Here is a 22,140-nt window from a genome sequence, read left to right on the forward strand (position 1 = left end):
TAATAAGTAATCTGATCATACATTAGTGTTTCATTCATGCACTGCTCTTAGTCCATGAACAAGGCAAATGTCTGTGCTTAGTTCACATGTCTGTTGTTACAGTAGGACATTTGAGTGTCTGTTATCTAAACTGCTCAAGTGAAGTGTCGGCAGGCAACTGTGTTTTTCATGAGAAAATTATGAGAAATAACTGAAACTCATTATGTGAAATGAGTTTGACCAAAATGACAAAATTATTGATTTTGGCTCAGGAATAAGACTTAAAAAAAAATTTCTGACAAAATTCAGGGATAAAACATGTCAAACGGTGTTGGTATTGGCAGTGGTAGAAGAAGTACTGGAAACATTTTAAATTCAAAACTATTAATAGTACAAGTCCTGCGTTCAAATGTTTACTTCAAGTGAAGAGATAGAGAGGCATTATCAGCACAATATACTTACATTTAGCTTTCAACTCTTAATATAATATAGTTTAATGAATAATAATGCATCATATTTTAATTATACTTTGTGAGTAAAATCTGAATATGCAACCTAACCAATAACATTTCTGTCGGGTAGTAGTAGTAGTAGCAGTAGCAGTACAATGTTTTTTTTCTGAAGTAGAAGTACACAGTAAGTCAGTAGCATGCAGTAGGGTTGCTTTGAGGGCCTTGTGTAAGTTACTTCAGGGTAGAATGATTCTGGAAAAAACAGCAACACAGGAGGCCAAGCTACCAGCCGTTACTGTTACCGTACCGTTGTTCCAAACATTGCACTAGTTCTAAAATAAACAGTCCGCTACAGCCGGCGACTGACTGCAATGGAGTATACAGCAGGGCGTTGTACCATGGAAAAATCACAGATAAATGCTTCTAAATCAAATACTACACAACCGGATGTGTTCCAGCAGGTGTGACCCAAACATCTGCAACTAAGATTACAGGTTTCCCTTACAGTAGCATGTAGTTACACGTAGCAGTGTATGCAATGTAGATACTGCAGTGACGTACCTGGAACGGATGACCATAGAAAACCTGCTTGGCATGATGCTGAGAGTAGCAAAAACTTTTAAAAGCGGAGTGTTCAGAACAGTAAGAAATCTTAGGTTTTGGTTCACAGGGACCCCTATGAAATACATTTACCTCATTTCAAACTTTGGCCATGTTTAATATGAACATCGACATTGTAACATTAGATGTCACAGAAAATATGGAAAAAGCATAATAGGTCTTCTTTAAGAAAACATAGCGAGTTTATTGCGCTTGAGTTTTAAAAAAGTTTCTAAAAAGACGCCTCGGGTTGTGGTTATGCGTGTAAAGTGCGCCGTTATACAGCCTGTGTTAGACGGCTGTATTGATTAAAACAGAATTGCATCTTCGCCTATAGACCACTGAAAAACGTGGCAGCGTATACAAGGTGTAAAGTGGTCAAAAGCGGCTAGGTGGCTGAAATTCCAGCTTATAAAACTCATTCTGGTGAAAATATATAAAATGTCTGTTTTTCGGGGTGTTTGTTGGCATTATTGACAACACTATGCGGGGGTATCGAGATGTTACCATGATTTGATATGATGTTGTTGCTAAGATGCTCTCTGTGTTTCCTCAGAGAGGGAATGTGACTTGGACAAACACTGCGGTGTCCTTGACCCTGACAGGAAGAAGGTCTGCACTCGCCTCCTGACATGCAATGTAAGCTCCAAACACACTCCCCTTCTCTACTTATTTGGCTACTTATTGGGCCTCAGATTCGCACCTCTTTTTTTTCTTTCTCATTTCTCTCTTTTTTTCTTGTTTTAATTTTTTCTCTCTATTTTCTGTGTTGTTCAGTAAAAGGTTGAGGCTTAAATTTCAGGATCCGGTCGTGTCACCTTTGCTTTTGACCCAACACATACATATCAGAGAAAGTAGGTTGTGAGTTTGTGGTGTCTTCAACAACAGCCAACAAGTCAGATAATATTTTTGGCATTGTGCCTTTGACAGATAGTCAACAGCAAACGATATGTCTATGGTAAAGAAGAGATGACGTAATAAGACAGCAGTGTCACATTATATTGAGGATTGCTATTAGGTGTCATTTTTCTAAGAAAGTTAGCTATTGGGTGGACTATGAAGACTAGTTATGATATTTGTATCAATATTATCATTTACATCGACACAGAGTGCCCATTTATTTCCATGCTAATGTATTTATACTGGTAATATATCTTCTAAGGATGCACTGATTATTTTTTTTCAATGGCTATATTTTCAGCCAATGGGGAGTTCAGTATAAATCTTGTTTTTTTTTTTTCTTTTAAGAAAAACGGCAACATTTTTAGTTTACTTATTTCATAGTTTCTTGAGGTGATATGTTTGACAAATTAATGTAAAAACACCCTACTAACAAAGTGTGTTGGTATGGTGTTGTTGCCACACCAGCCTGTCTAAAGCATAAAATATAAATACTCATCAAACCTTTCAGCGAGCCCTCTCCTGTATGAAAGCACCTTCATTATATGTGCACTCATGCAGGTTTTCCCTTTAATTCCTTTGTCATCTGCCTGCATAAATGGACAGAAATTATCCCCCAAATGTCATTTCCACAACCAGTGACCTATTCACTTTTTAAAAGCTCTAGTTGGCCAATACCAGCATTATGACCGAAATATTCCCACATTTGCACTGATTCACAGATGTATGCCAACATTTTACTTTGAAATCTACTCTTGCTCTGACAACAAAGGTTTACGACTTAAACTTGATCTTAAAGGATTAACGTGTTTTTGTTGGAGTTGCACTTTCCTCTGTGTTTTTACAGTCTTACTTGGTTATCAATCGCTCTGCTTTGTGTAAAGGTATTTGTACTAGTTGGATTTATTACACATTCATCAGGGTTTTAAAAGTTGCAGTGACCACACCAGATGACCTAACAGTTGGTTAGATCTCAGGGAATCACAGGATCATTGTGTACCAATTGGCCCATAAAGCAGTGTGATCCCATCGTTGGATATCTTTTAAATTCTTTAAATTATCTCACTGAAATGTTTCAAATTACAAGATGGGATAGGGGTTCAGTCCTACATTGAAGAAATAAAAAATCCCCATTGAAAGAGCAACGTAAAAAGAAGAGTGATAACAATGTGAGATCAGAGTAGTTGTTTTCAAATGAATTGAACTGCAGTCAGTGCTCCGGCTTACTGATGAACACTGACTGATACTGAGTGGTGAAAATGGCTCCCAGCACAGGAAGAGTCCTTATATGGTGGCTGGTGTGTGTGAAGGAGGAAGTGACTGTGAGAGGCCACATCCAGCCGAGTAGAGACAGGATGACCTGATTAACAGGAAATGACAGGAGTGACGGGAAAGGCACGCAGGAAAACAGTCTGCATGTTATACCTGCTCTGTAGGTAAACAGATGTATTTTCTCTTCCACCTGCTACCTGGAAGAAAATGTCATGTAGTCATTCTAACTATTTAGAATAATGGAAATGAGAAATGTGTTTTAAAAGCAACACTGATTAATAATTTCAATGATAACATAATGTGCTCCTATTTAATAAAAGCATGTGCGCTGTAAACACTTGAGACTTTTGCCAAAACAATTAATGGATACGTTTTCTGAGAGAAAATTGAATTTTTGTCATTTAAAAAAAATACCAAACATCAGCTGGTTCCAGATTCTCCAGTGTGCAGACTTTTTTTATCTGTTTGATTTCATTGCAAATTTAATGTGTTTTTGGAAAATAAGCCTTCAGTTTTAATTAAAATAGATAGATAGATAGATAGATAGATATTATTTTTGTTTTGTTTTTGGGTCATAGCAGAAATATTAAATCAAAACACTTATATCATAAAGTGTTGGCCCAGCATCATTTTCTTTGGCCAAGATCTTTGGCCTAGTTGGTGAAATTAGTAGTAAACTTAAAAGTTCAAGCTTGTTTTGTCATTTTAACTATTAAAAAAATACAGTTGAAATTAAATATTGATTGTCCAGAACCAGGTATATAAACTTAGCAGAACATAAAAGCATTAAGACAAAAGTATTAGACATGTCAAATGGATGGGTTTACTACAGTAACCTGAGCAAGAATCAGCATATGCCCTAAAATATGCTTGAAATTATGGGAGAAACTGGCTGACGACACCTTACCGGGTTTGCTTTGCAGTGCCAAAAAATGAAACCACCAAAGTCTCTTGAGCTTATACAAATCTAAACTTTTTAAGTTCTTTATAATCCCCACCATCCCACTAACCTGACATGCCAGATGCTGTTACAAACAACTACCTAGAAGCCGACCAGGCAGGTGATTGGATGAACTGTCTGCCATCACATCTGCCATTGTTGGTTTGAATGAACAGTCGCGGCCGTCACACACCTAAAGGAGAGAGTGGCCATCTGCAACTCTTACTTTGTGCTGCTGTCGGAGTTAATGATGGTGAAACTTTTTCAACTTGCAGTGTGCGATTGGTAGCCGGTGTGAGCAGCCACAGGCGTGATTTAGGTGTGTGTGACAACACGGAAGTCACAACAATGGTGGCTCGTAAAGAGGTTGGTGTAGATGCTGCATTAGCATCAGATAAATCAGGCTTGGCCTTGGCAAGAGTTTACTAGACAGATGGTTCATCCAATCACCTGCCAGGTATTTTTTTGAAAGTTCCGATCCTTTTCCAATCAGTTTCCAATGACTGCTTGTCAGATGGTTGTCAAATGGTTCTGTGCAAAAAAAACATCTGGTGCGTCAGGTTAAGTATATCTGGCTACATGATGACATTAGAGTAAGTTGAACCTGTAGCCTATGGTGCAGGTTGTTTGTGGCAGGGGGAGTTGCGTCCTGCAGCAGCCTTTTCAAAGTACAGAACATTGATGTTGCAGGGTGGTCGTCACAGCAGTGCTGTGTGGAAGCACCTTTACACCTCAAGTTAAGCATCCCAAGGCTTAATTTATTGTGCTTTAAGCCCACCTTCTGACTTGGGAGGCCAATTCATAATTTTGTGACACTCGCCAGATACAAGTTCTATCCGTTAACTTGAAATAAAGTCAATTAAAATAAAATGGTGACTAATTGCTTGTGTCCTGGTCCTCAGATCCACTCCATCCACCAGCGAAGAAAAGTGGTTGGCCGCAGTAAAAACTTTGACCAGCTAGTAGCAGAACTAAAGACCAAGGTTCGTGAGAAAGGGGCCCAATCCCTGGATGGAGGCTCCTCCAGTGGACGTTCCCCCAGCCCAGAGGCCCCCAGGGAGCAGGCTGGGGCTCCACACTGCAGGAGACCTCTGGCCAGCCTCCCTGCTTTCAGGTTAGTCAACTTTACTAAAGCTAGCTAGTGAATAATAAACCAGTATCTATGGTGGCAGCTATGGCTTTCTGACCCTTTTGTCTTCATATGAATTTGATCAAATTTGTGTAGAAAACAAAACAAATTATATTTTACTGTCTGTGTTACGATCATTTGTCAGGTCTAGTTAAAACGGGTAATTTGTTTTATTTATTTTATAGATGCTATATCACAACTGGATCTACACCTGTTGTCTAGGTCAAAACCTAGAGACTTTCAAACATCAAAATGTCATGTCATCAATGTGTATTTGTGTCAAAATGACATATAAACATCTTTTCGTGTTCTATTTTGCCTGGAAACGCTTCCAACACGCTTGCGTGTCGCGTGAAAAATAGGCGTGCGTGTCTTGCAGGCAGTGTGCAAGCTCTAACCTGTTAACATGGGAGCCAAAATAAAAACGGCCACGCAGCGAACACGCTCACGCCACGGGAGCGTACAATGTGATGATGTCATTGCGAGTGTACAATGTAATGACACGAAAGACAGAAGCCTTAGCTGCTTTCTGCTGCAAAAAGATAAAAAAGCTTTTATTTGTTTTTATTTGACATTGATTTAAACAGGATCATGTTAACAAAACCCTCCTGTGGACCTCTAGCTGCCGCTAGGGTTAATAACATATTATGAAAAATAACAACAAAAGATAATAAAAGCAACAGTGAAATCTATATTTTAAAAAAGCAAGTCTAAAATGAGTTTTTAAAAGTGACTTAAAAGAAGCCAGTGTTTTGGCTTCCCTGATCTCCGAACAGAAAAGGCCCAGTCACTTGTGGTTTTTATCGTTGACGGAGGAATGGCCTGCCAGAGGGTCTCAGGTTGCACTCAGGTTTTTTTTTTAATCCTCCGTGTCCTCCTTGGCTACTAGTAACTGTAACATGTATGTTCCCAAACACAGCCATGAAAAGTCCAATTCAGGCAAACTGGAGGTGTAGGCATGACCAAACATTGACCAACCTGTCACAGATGGGTTATGTTTTGAGTATCACTCCTTCACTTGTTGGCAGTAGTGGTACTAGAAGTTTCTACTGACTTTTTGACGTGACACTGGGTCACCATTGGAATTCATTGTAACTGTTGTGAATCCAAGCTGACTCCAGCTGCTGTTCTCTGCGAAAGAGCAAGCGACAAGATTATTTTTTGGGGCATTTTCAGCCTTTATTTTGATAGGACAGCAGAATACGTGAAAGGGGGGAGAGAGAGGGAATGCCATGTGGCAAAGGGAACATATTAGGCTTCATGAAGAGAGGATTTATTGTAGGCCTGTTGGATTAGCTTTAGCTAGGTATGCCTATGAAAGCAGCAGCGGAGTGGGACTAACTAGATCATGTTCCTAGATGTTAGTGACGTAGCATTGCGCAGGCAATAATTGTGAGATGGTTAGTAGGCGTGTGGATCTTCACTGGTGTCACAATTCCATTATCTTGTCAACGATTTGAATCGATATCACAATGTGCCACCTCCTCAATATTAAAGGAATACGCTTTACTCAACGTTTGTTGAAATAGGGCTTATCACGGTATACCCTGGCTGTAGATAGGTGGGCCAACGCATTTTTTGTCTCAGTGCAAGTAATTAGGTTGTTTTTTTTGTCTTTTGTTGGCTCACTTTTACTCACAACATGCTAACCGGCAACATAGGATTCCATTCACTACGCTAAGCTAACTAGCGGCGGCGCTGCCGGTGTTGCACCGGACTAAAACAATGCATGCACCAAAAATGCGTTGGCCCACCTATCTACAGCTAGGAGAGACTCTGATAAGCCCTATTTATATGAACTCCCCTTTTTTATTGTATCTGCTCTTAAAAAAAAAAAGACATTTCCTGAATGTAGCGGAGTCTGAACACAGCAGACAACCGACAAAAACAAAAAAGCAGCGATCAGTAGGCAATAATCGATTATGGTCTGTCACTGCATCGATGTAGACGCATCCAAGTCCGCAATGCAAAGATTAATTTCAACACCCCTAATGGTTAGGGTTAGAGACCGTGAGCATCAGTATATTGTAGTGTACAACTATATACAGTATTGAAAGCAAAAATGTAATTTGTTTGTTTCACAGTCGGCCTACGGCGTCGGAGGGCAACACAGAGGAGGAGAAGCAGCGGCAGGATGAGGGAAGTTTCGGAGCCCCCTCCCCTCTCGTCCATGGACGGATCTCCAGTGATGAAAGTGAGGCAGAAGGGCCCGAGGAGCCCATTGAGTTCCCATCTTCAGCTGCACATCCCAGGCCACTAGCGGTGAGCACTTTGTACTTGGATTTAACAATGGGGAAAAAAGCACCAGGGAATTCCTGTCAAAACTATTTCTTGTTTTCCTTGTACAGCTGATATGTTTGAAAGCTGGCCGTGATATTTTGGAATTGTTTAAATTAGCATTTAGCATTTTCTGACCTCAGTCTTGAAATCAAACTCTAAAATATGGCCCTGGCAAACAATGACCTTATCAAGTTGTTATGGCCTGTTGAAATTGCTTATTCAAATAACAGAACATGCATTTAAAGCAGACACAGGCACCCCGTTGAACTTGTATTTCTGTCCACCTGATCTGCAAACAAATAAATATCGCACGTCTAAACTCTGAGCTACCTACTACTAGGCATATTTGATCATTATCCAGTGTTACCATTACCTTACAATAAAGGACAGGCTTTGATCCATCTTGGCTTTCAGAGAGGAAATACTAAGACCGATATTGGTAAGGTTATGTGTTGTGGAACGTGGTGAGGGCAGACCTCAAGGCACCACATGTTAACAAAATTTCAAATCATTTGTGTCCGCTCTAAAATTTCACGAAAATCAGGCCAGTAGTTTTTCCTGCTGACAGACAAACAATCGCAGACAAACAATAATATAATATATGGGAAGACTTGAAAATAAATATGACTCCTTTACCAGTTTCTTTGTTCAGGTCTAAATGTTTTGTAATATTAATTTGGTAAGCTATCTTCATGAGGCTGATCATGGCAAATCATGTTTGTGCAAACGCTGCTCAGTGGATCCATGCACCACTGTTCCAGTGCCGGCTAACCCTTCCTGCATGTCCTTAGCAGTGAAGAGGGGGGATCTTTCCATACCTGACAACTACTGACAGTTCTATCAGAGATTTAGCTTGGTCTTGTCTTCATTTCAGTACTTCCATTTCTCCCATATCATAGTGAAGGTATGGACAGTGGTAATCCCAAAACACACATTAATCTACTTTGCATCTTTTTACATCAACCCATTGCTTATCATCTTTATTTTCTGAAGATTTTATGTTGAACTAAAAAGGCGGGCTAGATTTTACCCACCAACATGTATTGTTTCATTAAGTTAATGGAGGGTAACTGTATTTCTCAGTTGGCAGAGCTATTTAATTTTAAGTTGCTCCCTGCACGTGTTCAGGCTTTGGTCCTGTTTTATGCAGCAACACATCAAAACACAGAACCAAGACCATTTGACTAACTGTGAGATCACGGAATAATGCAGGATGTCAGACGTCTCCACTGCCCCCCCCCCTCACCCCACCCCGCTGGTCCAGATAACAAGAGGAGACACTTGCCTGTAACAGATTTACAACGAGCATTCTTTCTCTAGGTATGTTCATTTGGCAGCCATGCATTGGGTCACGGCATCTACACGTTTGACAGGAGACTTCATCACCTGAGGTCGGCTCTCAGCAGCATGCTAGAGCAGCACATCAGCGCCCATCTTTGGAAGTAAGATCACATTCCTGCTTGGCCTTTTCCGCTTTGCTCTGCTTTTATGGTGCTAGCTTTGCAAGATCCTTTGCAAGAAAAAACAAAACATTGGAAGATGAGGAGGAGGAAGATAAAAATGGTAACTATTTGTGACTGGCATTTATATATTTATACTGTATAGTAAAACTAGTATTTTAAAAAGAAAGAAAAAAGTAATCCTTTCTAAATGCTTCTCTTCATGTGACTGAAAATAAGGCTGGATGTTTTCAAAATGTTTGGATGGTGTTACCGGTACCAGTTTCACTACCGATACCAAGTATTTTTTCTACACCGACTAATTTATCAGTTTAACAAAATAAAATGAAATTAATAATGCCAGGTTACCAAAGGGTTTCAGTGGGGTTGAATTGGCTCTGCCTCCTGTCCAGTATATTGAGCTGATCCAAATCTCTGATAAAAGTTTCATGTCATTTATTGTCAAATGTACAACAATTACAGAAGCATTGCCAAGTGAAAATCTTCTCTTAGCCTCCCTCCAACAATGCTGCTTGAGTAGTTGTATAAAAAGAAAACCACAAGTAAAAAAACTAAATGAGCATCTAAGACAAAAAATAGTGCAAGTTAAAATATAGAGATGAAGGTGATAAAATATACCATAATAAAATGGGAAATGTAAATTTGTGGAAGACAGTACTTACAAATGAATGGGCTGAATGTAAGCATGAATGTAGTAAATGTATATGCATAATGATGAGCTAAGGAGCTCAAGAGTTGAGCAGTCCTCTGGCCTGTGGGATGAAGCTGTCCCTGAGCCTGGTGCTGCCGGACCGGATGCTAAAAATAAGAGTCAGAGTCAGATCGGCAACATGCCTACACTACAAATGTTCAGCTCACTAATGAAGACGGACTGCTGCTCTAAATGACGGACATACGCTCCGCCACCATCCTGATCACTCAGTGTAAGTTTGCCAATCTCCAGTGACATTTTTGAAATGCTAGGTGGCAGCTGATAATTGGCGGATCAGTACCATCACGTGCACCACTCTTTCACCTTTTATCCAATTCAGGTTTCTCTGTAGATTCTCACCAGCTGTGAAAGGATGAGGGCTAGTTACATCAGATCCTGCATTTTGGTAACACTAGCAGATAAACTAGAGTGTAACCCACTGCTTAGTCACTAATAGATGAAGCAGATGGTGTTTTCTGCTGCCCAGAATAGCAGTGGTGAAGAGTCTGTGAAGTTGGCAGTAAGATGGACTGCGTTTACATGCACACAGGAAAAAAGCTCATTGGAAGAAAATGGGTTCAGATCATCAGAGCCCTGCAGTTAACGTAGTTGCTAGCAAATCGGTGCTTCAGTCTAGCTGGTTAGTAATCTGATTTTTGTTTTTGAACTGGCATATGATTTAGAACTGTAGTTAAACTGTCATCAGAAATTAGGTTTAATCATGTTTTTATAGTTTCAATGTACTCTTGTCAACCAATCAGGATGATATTTTACATAATAAATGGATATAGAATAAAAACCTATTTAAAAACATAAGTAACAATCCCTTATCTGATCAAAGAAGTCAACAAGATGCTGTGGACTGTGCTTGCTGCCACACAATTTGCGGTATTCAAAAAGCATCGGCATCGTGGCCGGGTTGGTCAGTGGGTAAACGGGCGCACATAAACATAGAGGTTTATGCCTCGACGCAGAGGTCCAGGGTTCGAATCCGACCTGTGACGATTTCCTGCATGTCTTCCCCCTCTCTCTCCCCTTTCTCACCTGGCTGTCCTATCTATTAAAGGCGGAAAAGCCCAAAAAATAATCTTTAAAAAAGAAAAGAAAAAATGTCGGCATCCCATGCTCAATTCTAATGTTTCAAATTCTTGTAATCCTCTAGAACAGTGTTTTTGTTGTGATCTGATGTCTCTTGGATGTATTGATTAATGGATTTATTATCTTTTAAATCCAGGAAAATACCTCAAGCCACAGACCTTCAGTCTCCACCTTCGTCAGCAAAGACCATCACTTCCTCGTCTCCCTCCTCCATAGCTGCCACTTCCTCCTCCTCGTTACATTCGAAGGTCCGCACAGGAAGTCATATCAGCTCCTCCCTCAAAACCGCATCCTCATCGTCCTCTTCCAGTCGTGGTCCAGGGAGACCCCCGGCAGCCATACAGTCGGAGAACTCGGGGGGCAGTGGGAGCAGCGCCGGTGGTGGCCGTCTGGTGTCTCCGGGGAAGCCTGCGGCGGTGTGTCAGCCGGGTCCCGGGCGAACCAAGAACCCTGTGGGGCGTCCCAGCAAGCAGATGCTGAAGCTGCGAGAGGAGGCTGCTGCTGCTGCTGCCCTCCGCAAACGCAAAGCCCCATCCCAGGAAGGGGAGCACTCAGGCCCCGACAGGAACTGCATCATTCTCCAGGACCGGGGCCGCCCGCCTTCTGCTGCCTCTTCCTCCTCCTCATCAACTTCTTCTAAAACCCCCATTCCCCTGCCGCTCCCACACGGACAGACCAATGGCACGCTTTCCCCCAGCAGCAAACCCCGCCCCCAACCCTCCCCCTCAGAGTCCCATTCACCAGCCGCCAAGGCGGTCTGGACCTACAAACGGACCCATACTCCTCTGGGCCATTCATCACCCCCAGACCCCTCCTCCGCCACCAACAACTCCCACAGCAGGAGCAGCGTGGGGGACTCAGGACTACACGGCCAGGGCAGCGGGAGGGGCTTTGAGCACCAGGGGCTTGTGAAGAAACGCAAGGGGGGCGGCATGGAGGAGCATTCGCTGTCCTCCAAACCCTCAGCGCACCGCCTGCCCTCCTCCTCTTCCAGCTCTGCCACCTCCTCCTCCTCCCCGCGCTCGAACTTTTACCCCTGGAAGGACAGCAAGGGCGGGGGGCTGGCTGGGGGCGTGGAGAAGAAACTGGGCACACAAAAGGTGAGTTGGGAGGAGAGAAAATCAGGAATTGAGCGGCACACAGGGTGACAGGATAAAAAAAAAAAAATTACGTGGCAGTTAAAGGAACACACCGACTTATTGGGAATTTAGCTTATTCACCGTAACCCCCAGAGTAAGACAAGTCGATACATACCCTTCTCATCTCCGTGCGTGCTGTAACGCTGTCTGACGGCTCCAGCATTAGTTTAGCCCAGCATAGATCCTGCAGGTAACTGGTTCCAACTAGCCTACTGCTCCGAAGAGTGACAGCATGTACAAAAACGTAACATGGGACACAGCCATCTTCTAACTGTAAACAAACCGGGAACTATATTCTCAGACAGGTTTGCTGCAAGCATATCACTCCGCCCAAGTACTATATTCTTCCGCCTGAGAATCACTTAGTCACTTATTGGGAGCAGTATAATTACTGGAACATTCACCTGCCTGTTCTGTTATGGGCTGATGCCGCTGGAGCCGTCAGACAGCTTTACAGCACGCACGGAGATGAGAAGGGTATGTATCGACTTGTCTAACTCTGGGGGTTACGGTGAATAAGCTAAATTCCCAATAAGTCGGCGTGTTCCTTTTAAAGCTTTAGTACATAACTTTTTGATATTAATGAACGTCTGTTACATTCAAGCCATTACCAAAGGAGTTGCTACAAAGATAATTAGGACTATCAGCTCCACACAACTCTCTCTGTATTTCTCAGTATAGCTATGTTTACAAAATGGTGTAGTCCGGCGACTTTTGTGCGCAGAAACTCGAGTGAAGATAATGACCTCTTCTGAAGAGTCCATGTTTTTTTTAATCCTCCGTGTCCTCCTTGGCTACTAGTAACTGTGTGGAGGAGGGGTGGGTGTGGTGCGCAATCATGGAAGGCTTGTGTCATGCGGACGCAACGATGAATTCCTCATGAGGGAGACAGAAACGACGCGCTATAGCTTTAAGGTTACAACATGCAGCTCTATCTCCTGGCTGGACTGTTTTGTTTGTGTCCTGTTCCTAAGAGGTAAAAAGTTCCTGGCCCACTCATTGTGATGATTTGTAATCCGTTGTAATCAGGGCTGACGTAAAAATAAAATGTGGCTGCTCTCTTTACATGGTCAAAGAAACAAGGAGCTAACTGCTTTCAGTACCCGTATGACACACCTTAATCAGAATCAGAAAGGGTTTTATTGCCAAGTACGTTTTTTGACACATACAAGGAATTTGTTTTGGTGGTGTTGGTGCACATCACACATTCTCTAAATGTAATATTAAACAATATAAGTATAGGTATAAACAATATAAGTATATGTACACAGTATGTATTAAATTAAAAATAAAGATAGAAATAAAATAAAATAAATAAATAAAGAGCAAAGAGCATTACAGCAGAGAGAACAGTGGCATGAAGAGCCAGGTGGAGAGTCAGGGTGGTTTCCGGGCCTTGTTAATAAGGCTAGTGGCGGAGGGGAAAAAGCTGTCCTTGTGACGTGAGGTTTTGGTCCTGATGGACCTCAGCCTCCTGCCAGAGGGGAGTGGCTCAAAGAGTTTGTGTCTGGGGTGGGAGGGGTCAGCCACAATCTTTCCAGCATGCTTCAGAGTCCTGGTGGCGTAAAGGTCCTGGAGCGGTGGGAGATTGCAGCCAATCACCTTCTCAGCTGTCCGAATGACACGCTGCAGTCTGCCCTTGTCCTTGGCAGTGGCAGCAGCGTACCAGATGGTGATGGAGGATGTGAGGATGGACTCAATGATGGCTGTGTAGATGTGCACCATCATTGTCTTTGGCAGGTTGAATTTCTTCAGCTGCCGCAGGAAGTACATCCTCTGTTGCGCTTTCTTGACGAGGGAGCTGATGTTCAGCTCCCACTTAAGGTCATGGGAGATTGTAGTCCCCAGGAAGCGGAAAGACTCCACAGTGACAATTGTGGAGCCACAGAGGGTGATGGGAGCTGGTGGGGCTGGGTTCTTCCTGAAGTCCACAACCATCTCCACTGTCTTTAGAGCGTTGAGATCTAAATTGTTTTGGTTGCACCACCATTCAGCCCTCCGACCTGTAAGCGGACTGCGTCTCCATCAGAGATGAGTCCGATGAGGGAGGTAGGTCCACGAACTTCAGAAGCTTGACGGACTGATGACTGGAGGTGCAGTTGTTGGTGTAGAGGGAGAAGAGCAGAGGCGAAAGAACACAGCCCTGAGGGGATCCAGTGCTGATGGTCTGTGAGTTGGAGACGTGTTTCCCCAGCTTGACATGCTGCTTCCTGTCAGACAGAAAGTCAGTGATCCACCTGCAGGTGGAGTCAGGCACACCAAGCTGGGAGAGCTTCTCCTGGAGCAGAGCCGGGATGATGGTGTTGAAGGCAGATGTTGTATGTTACCAAGCCGTGAAAAGTCCAATTCGTGCAAACTGGAGGTGTAGGCATGACCAACCTGTCACAGATGGGTTATGTTTTGAGTATCACTCTCTCACTTGTCGGCAGTAGTGGTACTAGAAGTTTCTACTGACTTTTTGACATGACACTGGGTCACCATTGGAATTCATTGTAACTGTTGTGAATCCAAGCTGATTCCAGCGGCTGTCCTCTGTGAAGGAGCAAGCTACAAGATAATTTTTGAGGGCATTTTCAGCCTTTATTTATATATATATATAGATATAGATATAGATATAGATAGATAGATAGATAGATAGATAGATATAGAGAGAGAGAGATTTTGCATGTCTAAACGAAATCAGAATTACATACACTACTCAGAATATGTCAACACGTGGGCTGCTTATTGTGCCTGTAATAAGGCCAGTATTCGTTCTGCTTTTAGTTGCAGAACATGGCAAAAACATAAAAAATGGAAGGGACTTCAGGTTTAAAAACAGCCATAACAGTCATAGGGGAAATGCTAAATACGCGAAGTAACATTTACGAAATGTACAGTGTCCTCCTCGCTTTACAAGTTGTAATTTATAGACCTATACATGTGTATATATGTCTGTTTGAAATTTTGACAAAGGTCAACTGGAAAAAAAAAACTTATTCTGACCACTTGTATGTTTGCAAATGATATGTTAAATGATTTTGCTACTGGAGCTCTGCCAAATGAGTCAAGTTTTAAACATCAACTAAACATAAAGCAAGTGTCTTATCCATCCATCTGATACTTTTCTAACACAGTTTATGTCTTATGTATGTGTATGTTTGTTTTAGTCTATTTGTACAGTTCTGAAGTGAAGATACAGACCGGTTGTCAAAAAGTAACTATTTGAATTTTTTTCTTTTGTCCCACAGCCAAAACTGCACCATTAAGTGTGCCTGCCTTACAAGCCACTAAGAGGGAGCCAGCTCTGCTCAGTCCAAGACTGAAGCAACAGGACTCGTGTGTGTGTGTGTGTGTGTGTGTGTGTGTGTGTGTGTGTGTGTGTGTGTGTGTGTGTGTGTGTGCGCGGTATGGATCTGTTGGTGTGTGAATCACAGCTGGATGTGTCAGTCTGTGGGAATGTCTGAGGGAGAACTGGGAGTGGGAAGGTGGGATGAAATTCAGAGTATGGATTTAGAAATACCTCAAGACCATCCGGTTACGCTGCTAAATTAAATATGTTGGTTTATAAAAATGGATTAAATATGTCCTTTACACTTGGTTTCTGTGACTTGTTTTTTTAAGGCCAAACATTATAGATTTAAGCTCTCGATACTTGATTTTCTCTCAATCCACAGTGTATGACAGTATCCCAGTAATGTGTTATCTGCTTTTTCCAACACTTGATTGAATCTATATGATGCTCATAGTGAGTGAAATGTAGTGATCACTAGTGCTGTGGTGTTTACAGCTAAGTTCAGATAATTTGATTCTGTGTGTTCATTTGGTTCTGTTGTGTTTAAAACTGGTTCCATATTTGGTAAATGTGATGAAATGCAATGTGCACCTGACGCCAAAAAAGGATGGGGATTGGTGGGGGGGGGGGCTCTGAATAGGATACAGCTGAGTATTGCAGCTTTGACAAGGTTAAAATTATGTGCATTAAAAAACCGAGAAATATTTAATAAAGAAATGATAACTGGGTAAATAATCAATTTATATGATCACCATAATGACACAAATGAACAATGCATAAATTGTCTGGCAGTCAAACTTGCTAAGAAGGAAAGAAAACTTACTGAAGAGTAATAAAATTGACCTGTTATGTTCATTTCAAATTTGTCCTTAAATAATGTATTTTAAGATGTGCCCAGTTACATTCCAGCTCTGGTTGATATGGTGCCCTAGTTTGTGTCACTCAAAATGATAATACATGAAGCTTTCTTCTTATAATACATGAGGGTACATCCTATCTGCATGGTGAGCACGCTGCGAAGAGGTAACCAGAACACCATACAACTAAATGAGCGAGGACGACATTGAAAAGCAGGAAATGGAAGTGAAGCATCTCACTTCTCCCCTACTCTTCGGCGTTGAGATTCAAACCAGGAAGGGAAACGGCAGGCCATCCGCAGAGAGCGCTGGAAGCATACAGCAGTTGGTTTACCCTTACAATCTTCATGTTGCACCAGTTACAAGACCGCGAATCACACGGCGGGCTGACCTGCTGACACTGGTGTCAGACAATGTGGGAGGTTTAAATAATAGCCAGCTGACAGCCGCCGTCGTTGAGCCTGTCAGATGGTGTAACGTTAACGTTATTCAACCGGAGGTGGGAAAGCACAGTTTCCACTGATGGCGATGTTTCTGCATTTAATACATTAGCCAACATTTTAAAATTAAATGCATAGTCGAGCAGCATTAGTCTCTGCATGATTACAGCGCCTCTTCTGTTTCTTCAAATCGGCGAAAACTAGCCACAACTACGATTGGTTAGTTGATTTATTTCCTTCGAAACAACCCTCGGAACGAATTACACTTTACTTTAAACGCACTGGACAACGTGTAGACGTTAAGATTTCCCATGCAAATTAGAGGACTAGCTAGATACTTTACTGGACCACAGGAACTATACGTTACACAGCGAAGAGTACTTTTATTGGAAAAGTAAAACTTAATTTTAGTGTAGTATACCCGTTGCGCAATTGAATAATTCGCATTTCTAAAAAAAAAAATAGGCCGGTGATGATTTACTTGGACGCGGACTGTGAAAAACTACCGGAAGTACTAGCTAAGTGCCATTGTGTGTAGCGTTAGCTTGACCATGGCCATCGGGCCACGGTAATCTGATCGCAGATCTCTATCCTGTCCGTCCGGTTCATCCACCTTCTTAACTCCGTGATCATGGAGCTCGCGCAGTGTTCCTACAGCAGACGCGCCACCCCGTCTCTCCGTTTCAGCTCACCGTCTACAGCCGCCGGAGCGGGCAGGTAGCCGGGCGGGGGGTCCAGCGGCATGCCGTCTGATGTGGAATACAGCCCGGTGGGAGAGGGGCTGGGGATGCGGGACTACTGGCTCTATGTGTGGCTCCGGAGGGCGGCGGTGATAGCGGCTCATGTCACCGGCCTGGGCCTGACCCTCATCATCACCCTGCTGTCCAGACCCGGAACCAGTGAGTGGACAGATGGATGCCTGCCTGGACGGACCGACACACACACACACACACACACACACACACACACACACACACACACACACACACACACACACACACACACACACACACACACACACACACACACACCCACCACTGGCGACCAAAACACGATTTCGTCACTTAAATACATTTATCTATCAAAAGAGAATAACATTGCCACAGTTCAAATACATGATATGTTAAGGCTTGAATACATGCTTTTTTGTATGATTAAATGTGTTATAATGTGAATAAACCACATCAATGTAGGCTACTACATTTTATATTAACAGAGCACGAGCCTCCTCATTTAGCTTTTGTTGTAACAAGGGCTTTTATGATTAACGCAGTTTTTTTTTTGTCAAGTCCATGTCTCCCTGCATCTTTTCATATTAGAAACTTGAAGACGTACTGCACTCATTGGCAGTGAGAAGAAACAGCTTCTGAAATAAATCCTCCCATTTGAGAGGCTGGGACCAGTGAATGATGCTATATCTAGAAGAGAAACAACTTCACCAATCAGTAAAACTGTCATAGTTCATTTCATTTGAGTAGAGCACAAAATATAGGCAGGTTTAGTGTGAAACCTGCTCTTGTGTTTCCTTCAGCTGTGGCGCCAGAGTCTGACCGTGTCGGAACAACTTTTGGATAGTTTTGAATTGTATAAGTTGCTAACTGGTGTTTCTCTGTGTTCCAGGTCTGTTTTCTTGGCATCCAGTGTGTATGTCTGTTGCAGTAAGTTCTCACACACACACACACACACACACACACACACACACACACACACACACACACACACACACACACACAAATAAGTGCTTTACAACCAAGACAGATGGTATAAAATCAGCCTCTATAGACATTACATGGATAAAAAGTGCCCAACAAACAACAATACAAAATGTAATACAAGACAACTGACATGAAGACACCAAAGTAAAGTAGAGAAGAAGGAAGTTAGGGGAGGGAATTGAATCAACAATAGATTCAAAAGCAGTATAGGGAAATAAAAGACACACACACACACACACGCACACATACACACACACAGCGAAAGGTCCTCTCTTCTCTTCAGCAGTCTGATCTGATTAGGAGATCAGTTGGCGGCGGCCCTGTCATTCTTTACTGTGACTAAACTTGACCGTGTAATACATCACCTCAGTGTGTCAATAACTGGAACTAGAGGAAAACAAGAAGCAACACACACGCTACAAACTATCCCCGCAGCATTTAAGCAGCAAGTTCCAACTGATTCAAACACATCACTGCGGCGATTGGTAGGCCTGCATTTATAGCCGCTGATGTGAGACCCTACTCTGTAGTGGAAAACGCAGGTTTTACGTACATGGTTAATGTAATTTAACCCTGTTACACTATTCTTTCACAAGCCCATTTCAGCCAGACCCTAATTCCTGCTTTGTACAAAAACAAATAGCCCAAATAGAGAACCAATTGTCCGAAGCACCAGCTGTTGCTCTGACAGCAGACGGCTGGACGTCGAGGGCTTCACGAAGCTACCTGACTGTAACGTGTATATTTTTTTTATAAGGAGCTGTTTTTGTTTTATATGCTGCTAGGAAGACAACCCAAAAGATGGGTCAAGTAGAGCTCTGTCGTTGTTCAAAGTTAAAAAGATCATAATGATCATGATGTTAGTTTTTATTAATAAATAATTTTTAAAAATCAAGTAAATTTCTTTCTTTTTGCTGTATCGAAAACACCACTGTGTCGTCTTGAACCGAACCGTGAATTTTGTGAACCATTACACCCCTAATAACCACAGTGTGTATGTGTGTGTGTATGTTTGTGTGTGTGTATATATATATATATATATATATATATATATGCAGCAACCACCATATCACATACATTACAAAAGCCCTAATTTCTATCTTTAATTTTCTATCTCTATCTTTTTCTCATAACAATAAATAAATATCATTGCCATGAAAGAAGAAGGGACCAAAATGACACAACCTGACATCAGTTTCTTGGTTTTTATTTCCTCCTTAGTTTGACTCATTAGGACATATCTATATCAGTTGGAATGGTACATTAGACTTTACACATTAGTGATGAACCATTACAGGCAGGGATTTCAGTAATGTGTATAAAGCTTATAAAATAAAGGTTTGATCTCTTGGCCTTTCTTTGACACAAACAAATCAAATGTAAACTAAGTAAAGAGCATATGATTTCACTAGTATTACTTAAGTAGAATATTAACTCTCCTGTAAACACCCAGCATACCTTTCCCCTCCCAGCCTCTAGTCTTTGTGTCTCCATCTTCTTTCCACTGTGAATAATAGATAGGAGAGAATGCTGCGTTGCATCACTGCATCAGCTATTATGTTACAACCTAACCTGAGAAGATGTCGGCCAACAGCGTACAGGTTGCCGTTGGGCTGTTCTCTGATCAGCCATGACACGCATCATCATCGCAACCATGTGTCAGCCATGATGACTAACTTTACAAACATCATGCCTCTCCTGTCACAAACAGGTCCTCACTTTGACCTGTACGTCTTTGACTGATTTGAGGATTATCTTCCACAGAAAAGTCATTCAAAGTCACAGACACACTAAACTATTTATTATTTCTTGTATATTCTGTAGGTGTGCTGTGTGTCTCATATTTTGCTGCTGTAGCACTGACATTTCCCAATTTGGGATCAGTAAAGTCTATCTAAACACACACACACACACACACACACACACACACACTGGTCTGGTCTGCAATGTTCATTTTCCTTATTTTTACTCAATAGCCCTCTTATTATGAAAATGTTTTGTGATGAACATTCATAGACTGTGCCATGACCGTCTCATAGTGACATAGTGGTGACTGGCCACTATGGTGGAACAAAATATACTTCTGACGTCACTACTCTGTCTGTGGCCCTCCACCACATCGTTTCCTACTGAAGATGGTAATCTTTAAATACAAGTCACAAATATAGTTCTGATCACTGTTGTTAACAACATTACTGAAACAGGATGACATAGTTAATTTGTAGGGGACTATCTTTAGCTGCAGAATAATCCACATTTGGTGTACTGAGTATTTCTGGCAGTGTGCGTGCTCGTGAAAGAGAAAAAACAGTGAAATTATTAACACACTGTCTTTTGTAAACCTTTTCAATTCAATTTTGACCTATCTTAGCTACCATAGTTTTCCTGTACCAGGAATATTAGCAACATTTAGCAAAGTTTAGATAATCTGGATAAACTGTTGGTTTGTGTACCTGTCTGACTGCACTGTCAGACTGTGTTGCAGCAATGTCACTGTCTTCCCAGATCTCATGAATTATTTTGGTCAGTACAGTGTTATCATAACCAATATAACTTATGCCCAAAACAACAAAAACAAGACCCGAGTTATGTAAAAAAAAAAAATTATCTATTGATTCAGACGTTAAGTGACCCCAAACAACAGTATAAAAAAAGGAGATTTAAACACAGTTTCTAATTCTTCCTGTGATAAGTGGCCATGGAATAATAATAATAATAATAATAATAATAATGCACAGGATGAGTTAGGGCTGGGCGATATGGAGGAAATCAAATATCACGATATTTTTGACCAAATACCTCGATATCGATACCTTAACGATATTGTACTGTTGACCATTGGTGCTTTCATAAAAATATTTACACAATGAGATTTTTGATAAATAATCATCAATAATGTGGATATAATGAATAAGTGGGTAAAGGCAAATAATAGAACAGTTACAACAGTCTGGTAGGTTCAGAAAATGACATCACTTTACTGTAATGCAGCCTTTAAAACCAGGAAAAGACAACACTTATGCCATATTACGCTATTACGATATTCAAAATCTAAGACGATATCTAGTCTCATATCACGATATTGATATAATATCGATATATTGCACAGCTCTAGGATGAGTCCTGATATAAGGAAATAATGGACACGTTCTTCTTCGCCTCCACCTCATCCTTTATTTTCTGACATCAGAACAATTAGTTTTGTGTTTCTTCACACACACACACACACACACACACACAATTTCTACCTGCTTTGCAAAGCGGAAAAAGAAAACGCTTCTCTTTTCTCTCCTCCTGCAGTACTGCCTGTGTATGATGGAAGGCATCCTCCTCTTCTCGGCTGAAGGATCGCCCTGTTGCTTCAAATCCCGGAAGGGTAAAGTGCGTCTGCACTGGTTCTTTCAGGCTCTAGCCCTGATAGCGGCGGCCGCCGGGCTGGGCTTCATGGTGGCCAGCAAGAACGTGTCGGAGCTCCCCCACCTGCTCAGCTGGCACAGCGTGCTGGGCGTCTGCACCCTGGCCGCCACCGCGCTTCAGGCGGCGTGCGGCGTCTGCGTGATCTTCCCTCAGCTGCTGCGGCTGTCCTCTCCTCCGCTCAGGCTGAAGCTGTACCACGCCACCTGTGGCCTGGTGGTGTACCTGCTGGCCACAGTGACCGTGGTGTTGGCCATGTTCTCCGACTGGTTCCAGGCCACGGTGAAAGGGACAGCCTGGTGGGCCTTCCTCCTGCTGCCTCTCTTCCCCGCCCTGGTGGTGATGAACCAGATCACTAATTCCTACCTGCCCCGCAAGAAGATCACCAGATAGGAGGCACATAGCACGTAGTTTATATCCACGACGTTCCACTTCAGGGATTGCTCCGTCAGAAAATCTGCTGGATGTCCCTCTTTTAGGCCGGATACATGTCACCTTCC

General features: G+C 42.1%; 2 protein-coding genes across 3 annotated transcripts in view; both read left to right on the forward strand.

Moving 5' to 3' along the window:
* The window catches only part of atxn7l2a (ataxin 7-like 2a), a 26,782-nt gene extending 11,262 nt beyond the window's left edge, over window positions 1-15,520 (forward strand). Inside the window, exons 5-10 of the mRNA XM_039797092.1 lie at window positions 1,588-1,670; window positions 5,046-5,257; window positions 7,357-7,534; window positions 8,873-8,994; window positions 10,938-11,901; window positions 15,171-15,520. Coding sequence (XP_039653026.1) covers window positions 1,588-1,670; window positions 5,046-5,257; window positions 7,357-7,534; window positions 8,873-8,994; window positions 10,938-11,901; window positions 15,171-15,188 — 1,577 coding nt within the window. The 3' untranslated portion in view covers window positions 15,189-15,520. The remainder of the gene's footprint in view (window positions 1-1,587; window positions 1,671-5,045; window positions 5,258-7,356; window positions 7,535-8,872; window positions 8,995-10,937; window positions 11,902-15,170) is intronic.
* A 790-nt stretch (window positions 15,521-16,310) lies between these two features.
* On the forward strand, window positions 16,311-22,140 carry LOC120557073 (cytochrome b561 domain-containing protein 1). 2 transcript variants are annotated; one of them, XM_039797093.1, is made up of 3 exons: window positions 16,311-17,410; window positions 18,132-18,169; window positions 21,527-22,140. In XM_039797093.1, exons 1-3 carry the CDS (start codon window positions 17,254-17,256, stop codon window positions 22,031-22,033), a joined length of 702 nt encoding a protein of 233 aa, XP_039653027.1. In that variant the 5' UTR covers window positions 16,311-17,253; the 3' UTR covers window positions 22,034-22,140. The 2 variants fall into 2 exon arrangements, with proteins under 2 accessions (XP_039653027.1, XP_039653029.1); XM_039797095.1 differs by lacking the exon at window positions 16,311-17,410 and adding an exon at window positions 17,715-17,956.

Source organism: Perca fluviatilis, chromosome 4, assembly GCF_010015445.1.
Source record: "Perca fluviatilis chromosome 4, GENO_Pfluv_1.0, whole genome shotgun sequence".
NCBI lineage: Eukaryota > Metazoa > Chordata > Actinopteri > Perciformes > Percidae > Perca > Perca fluviatilis.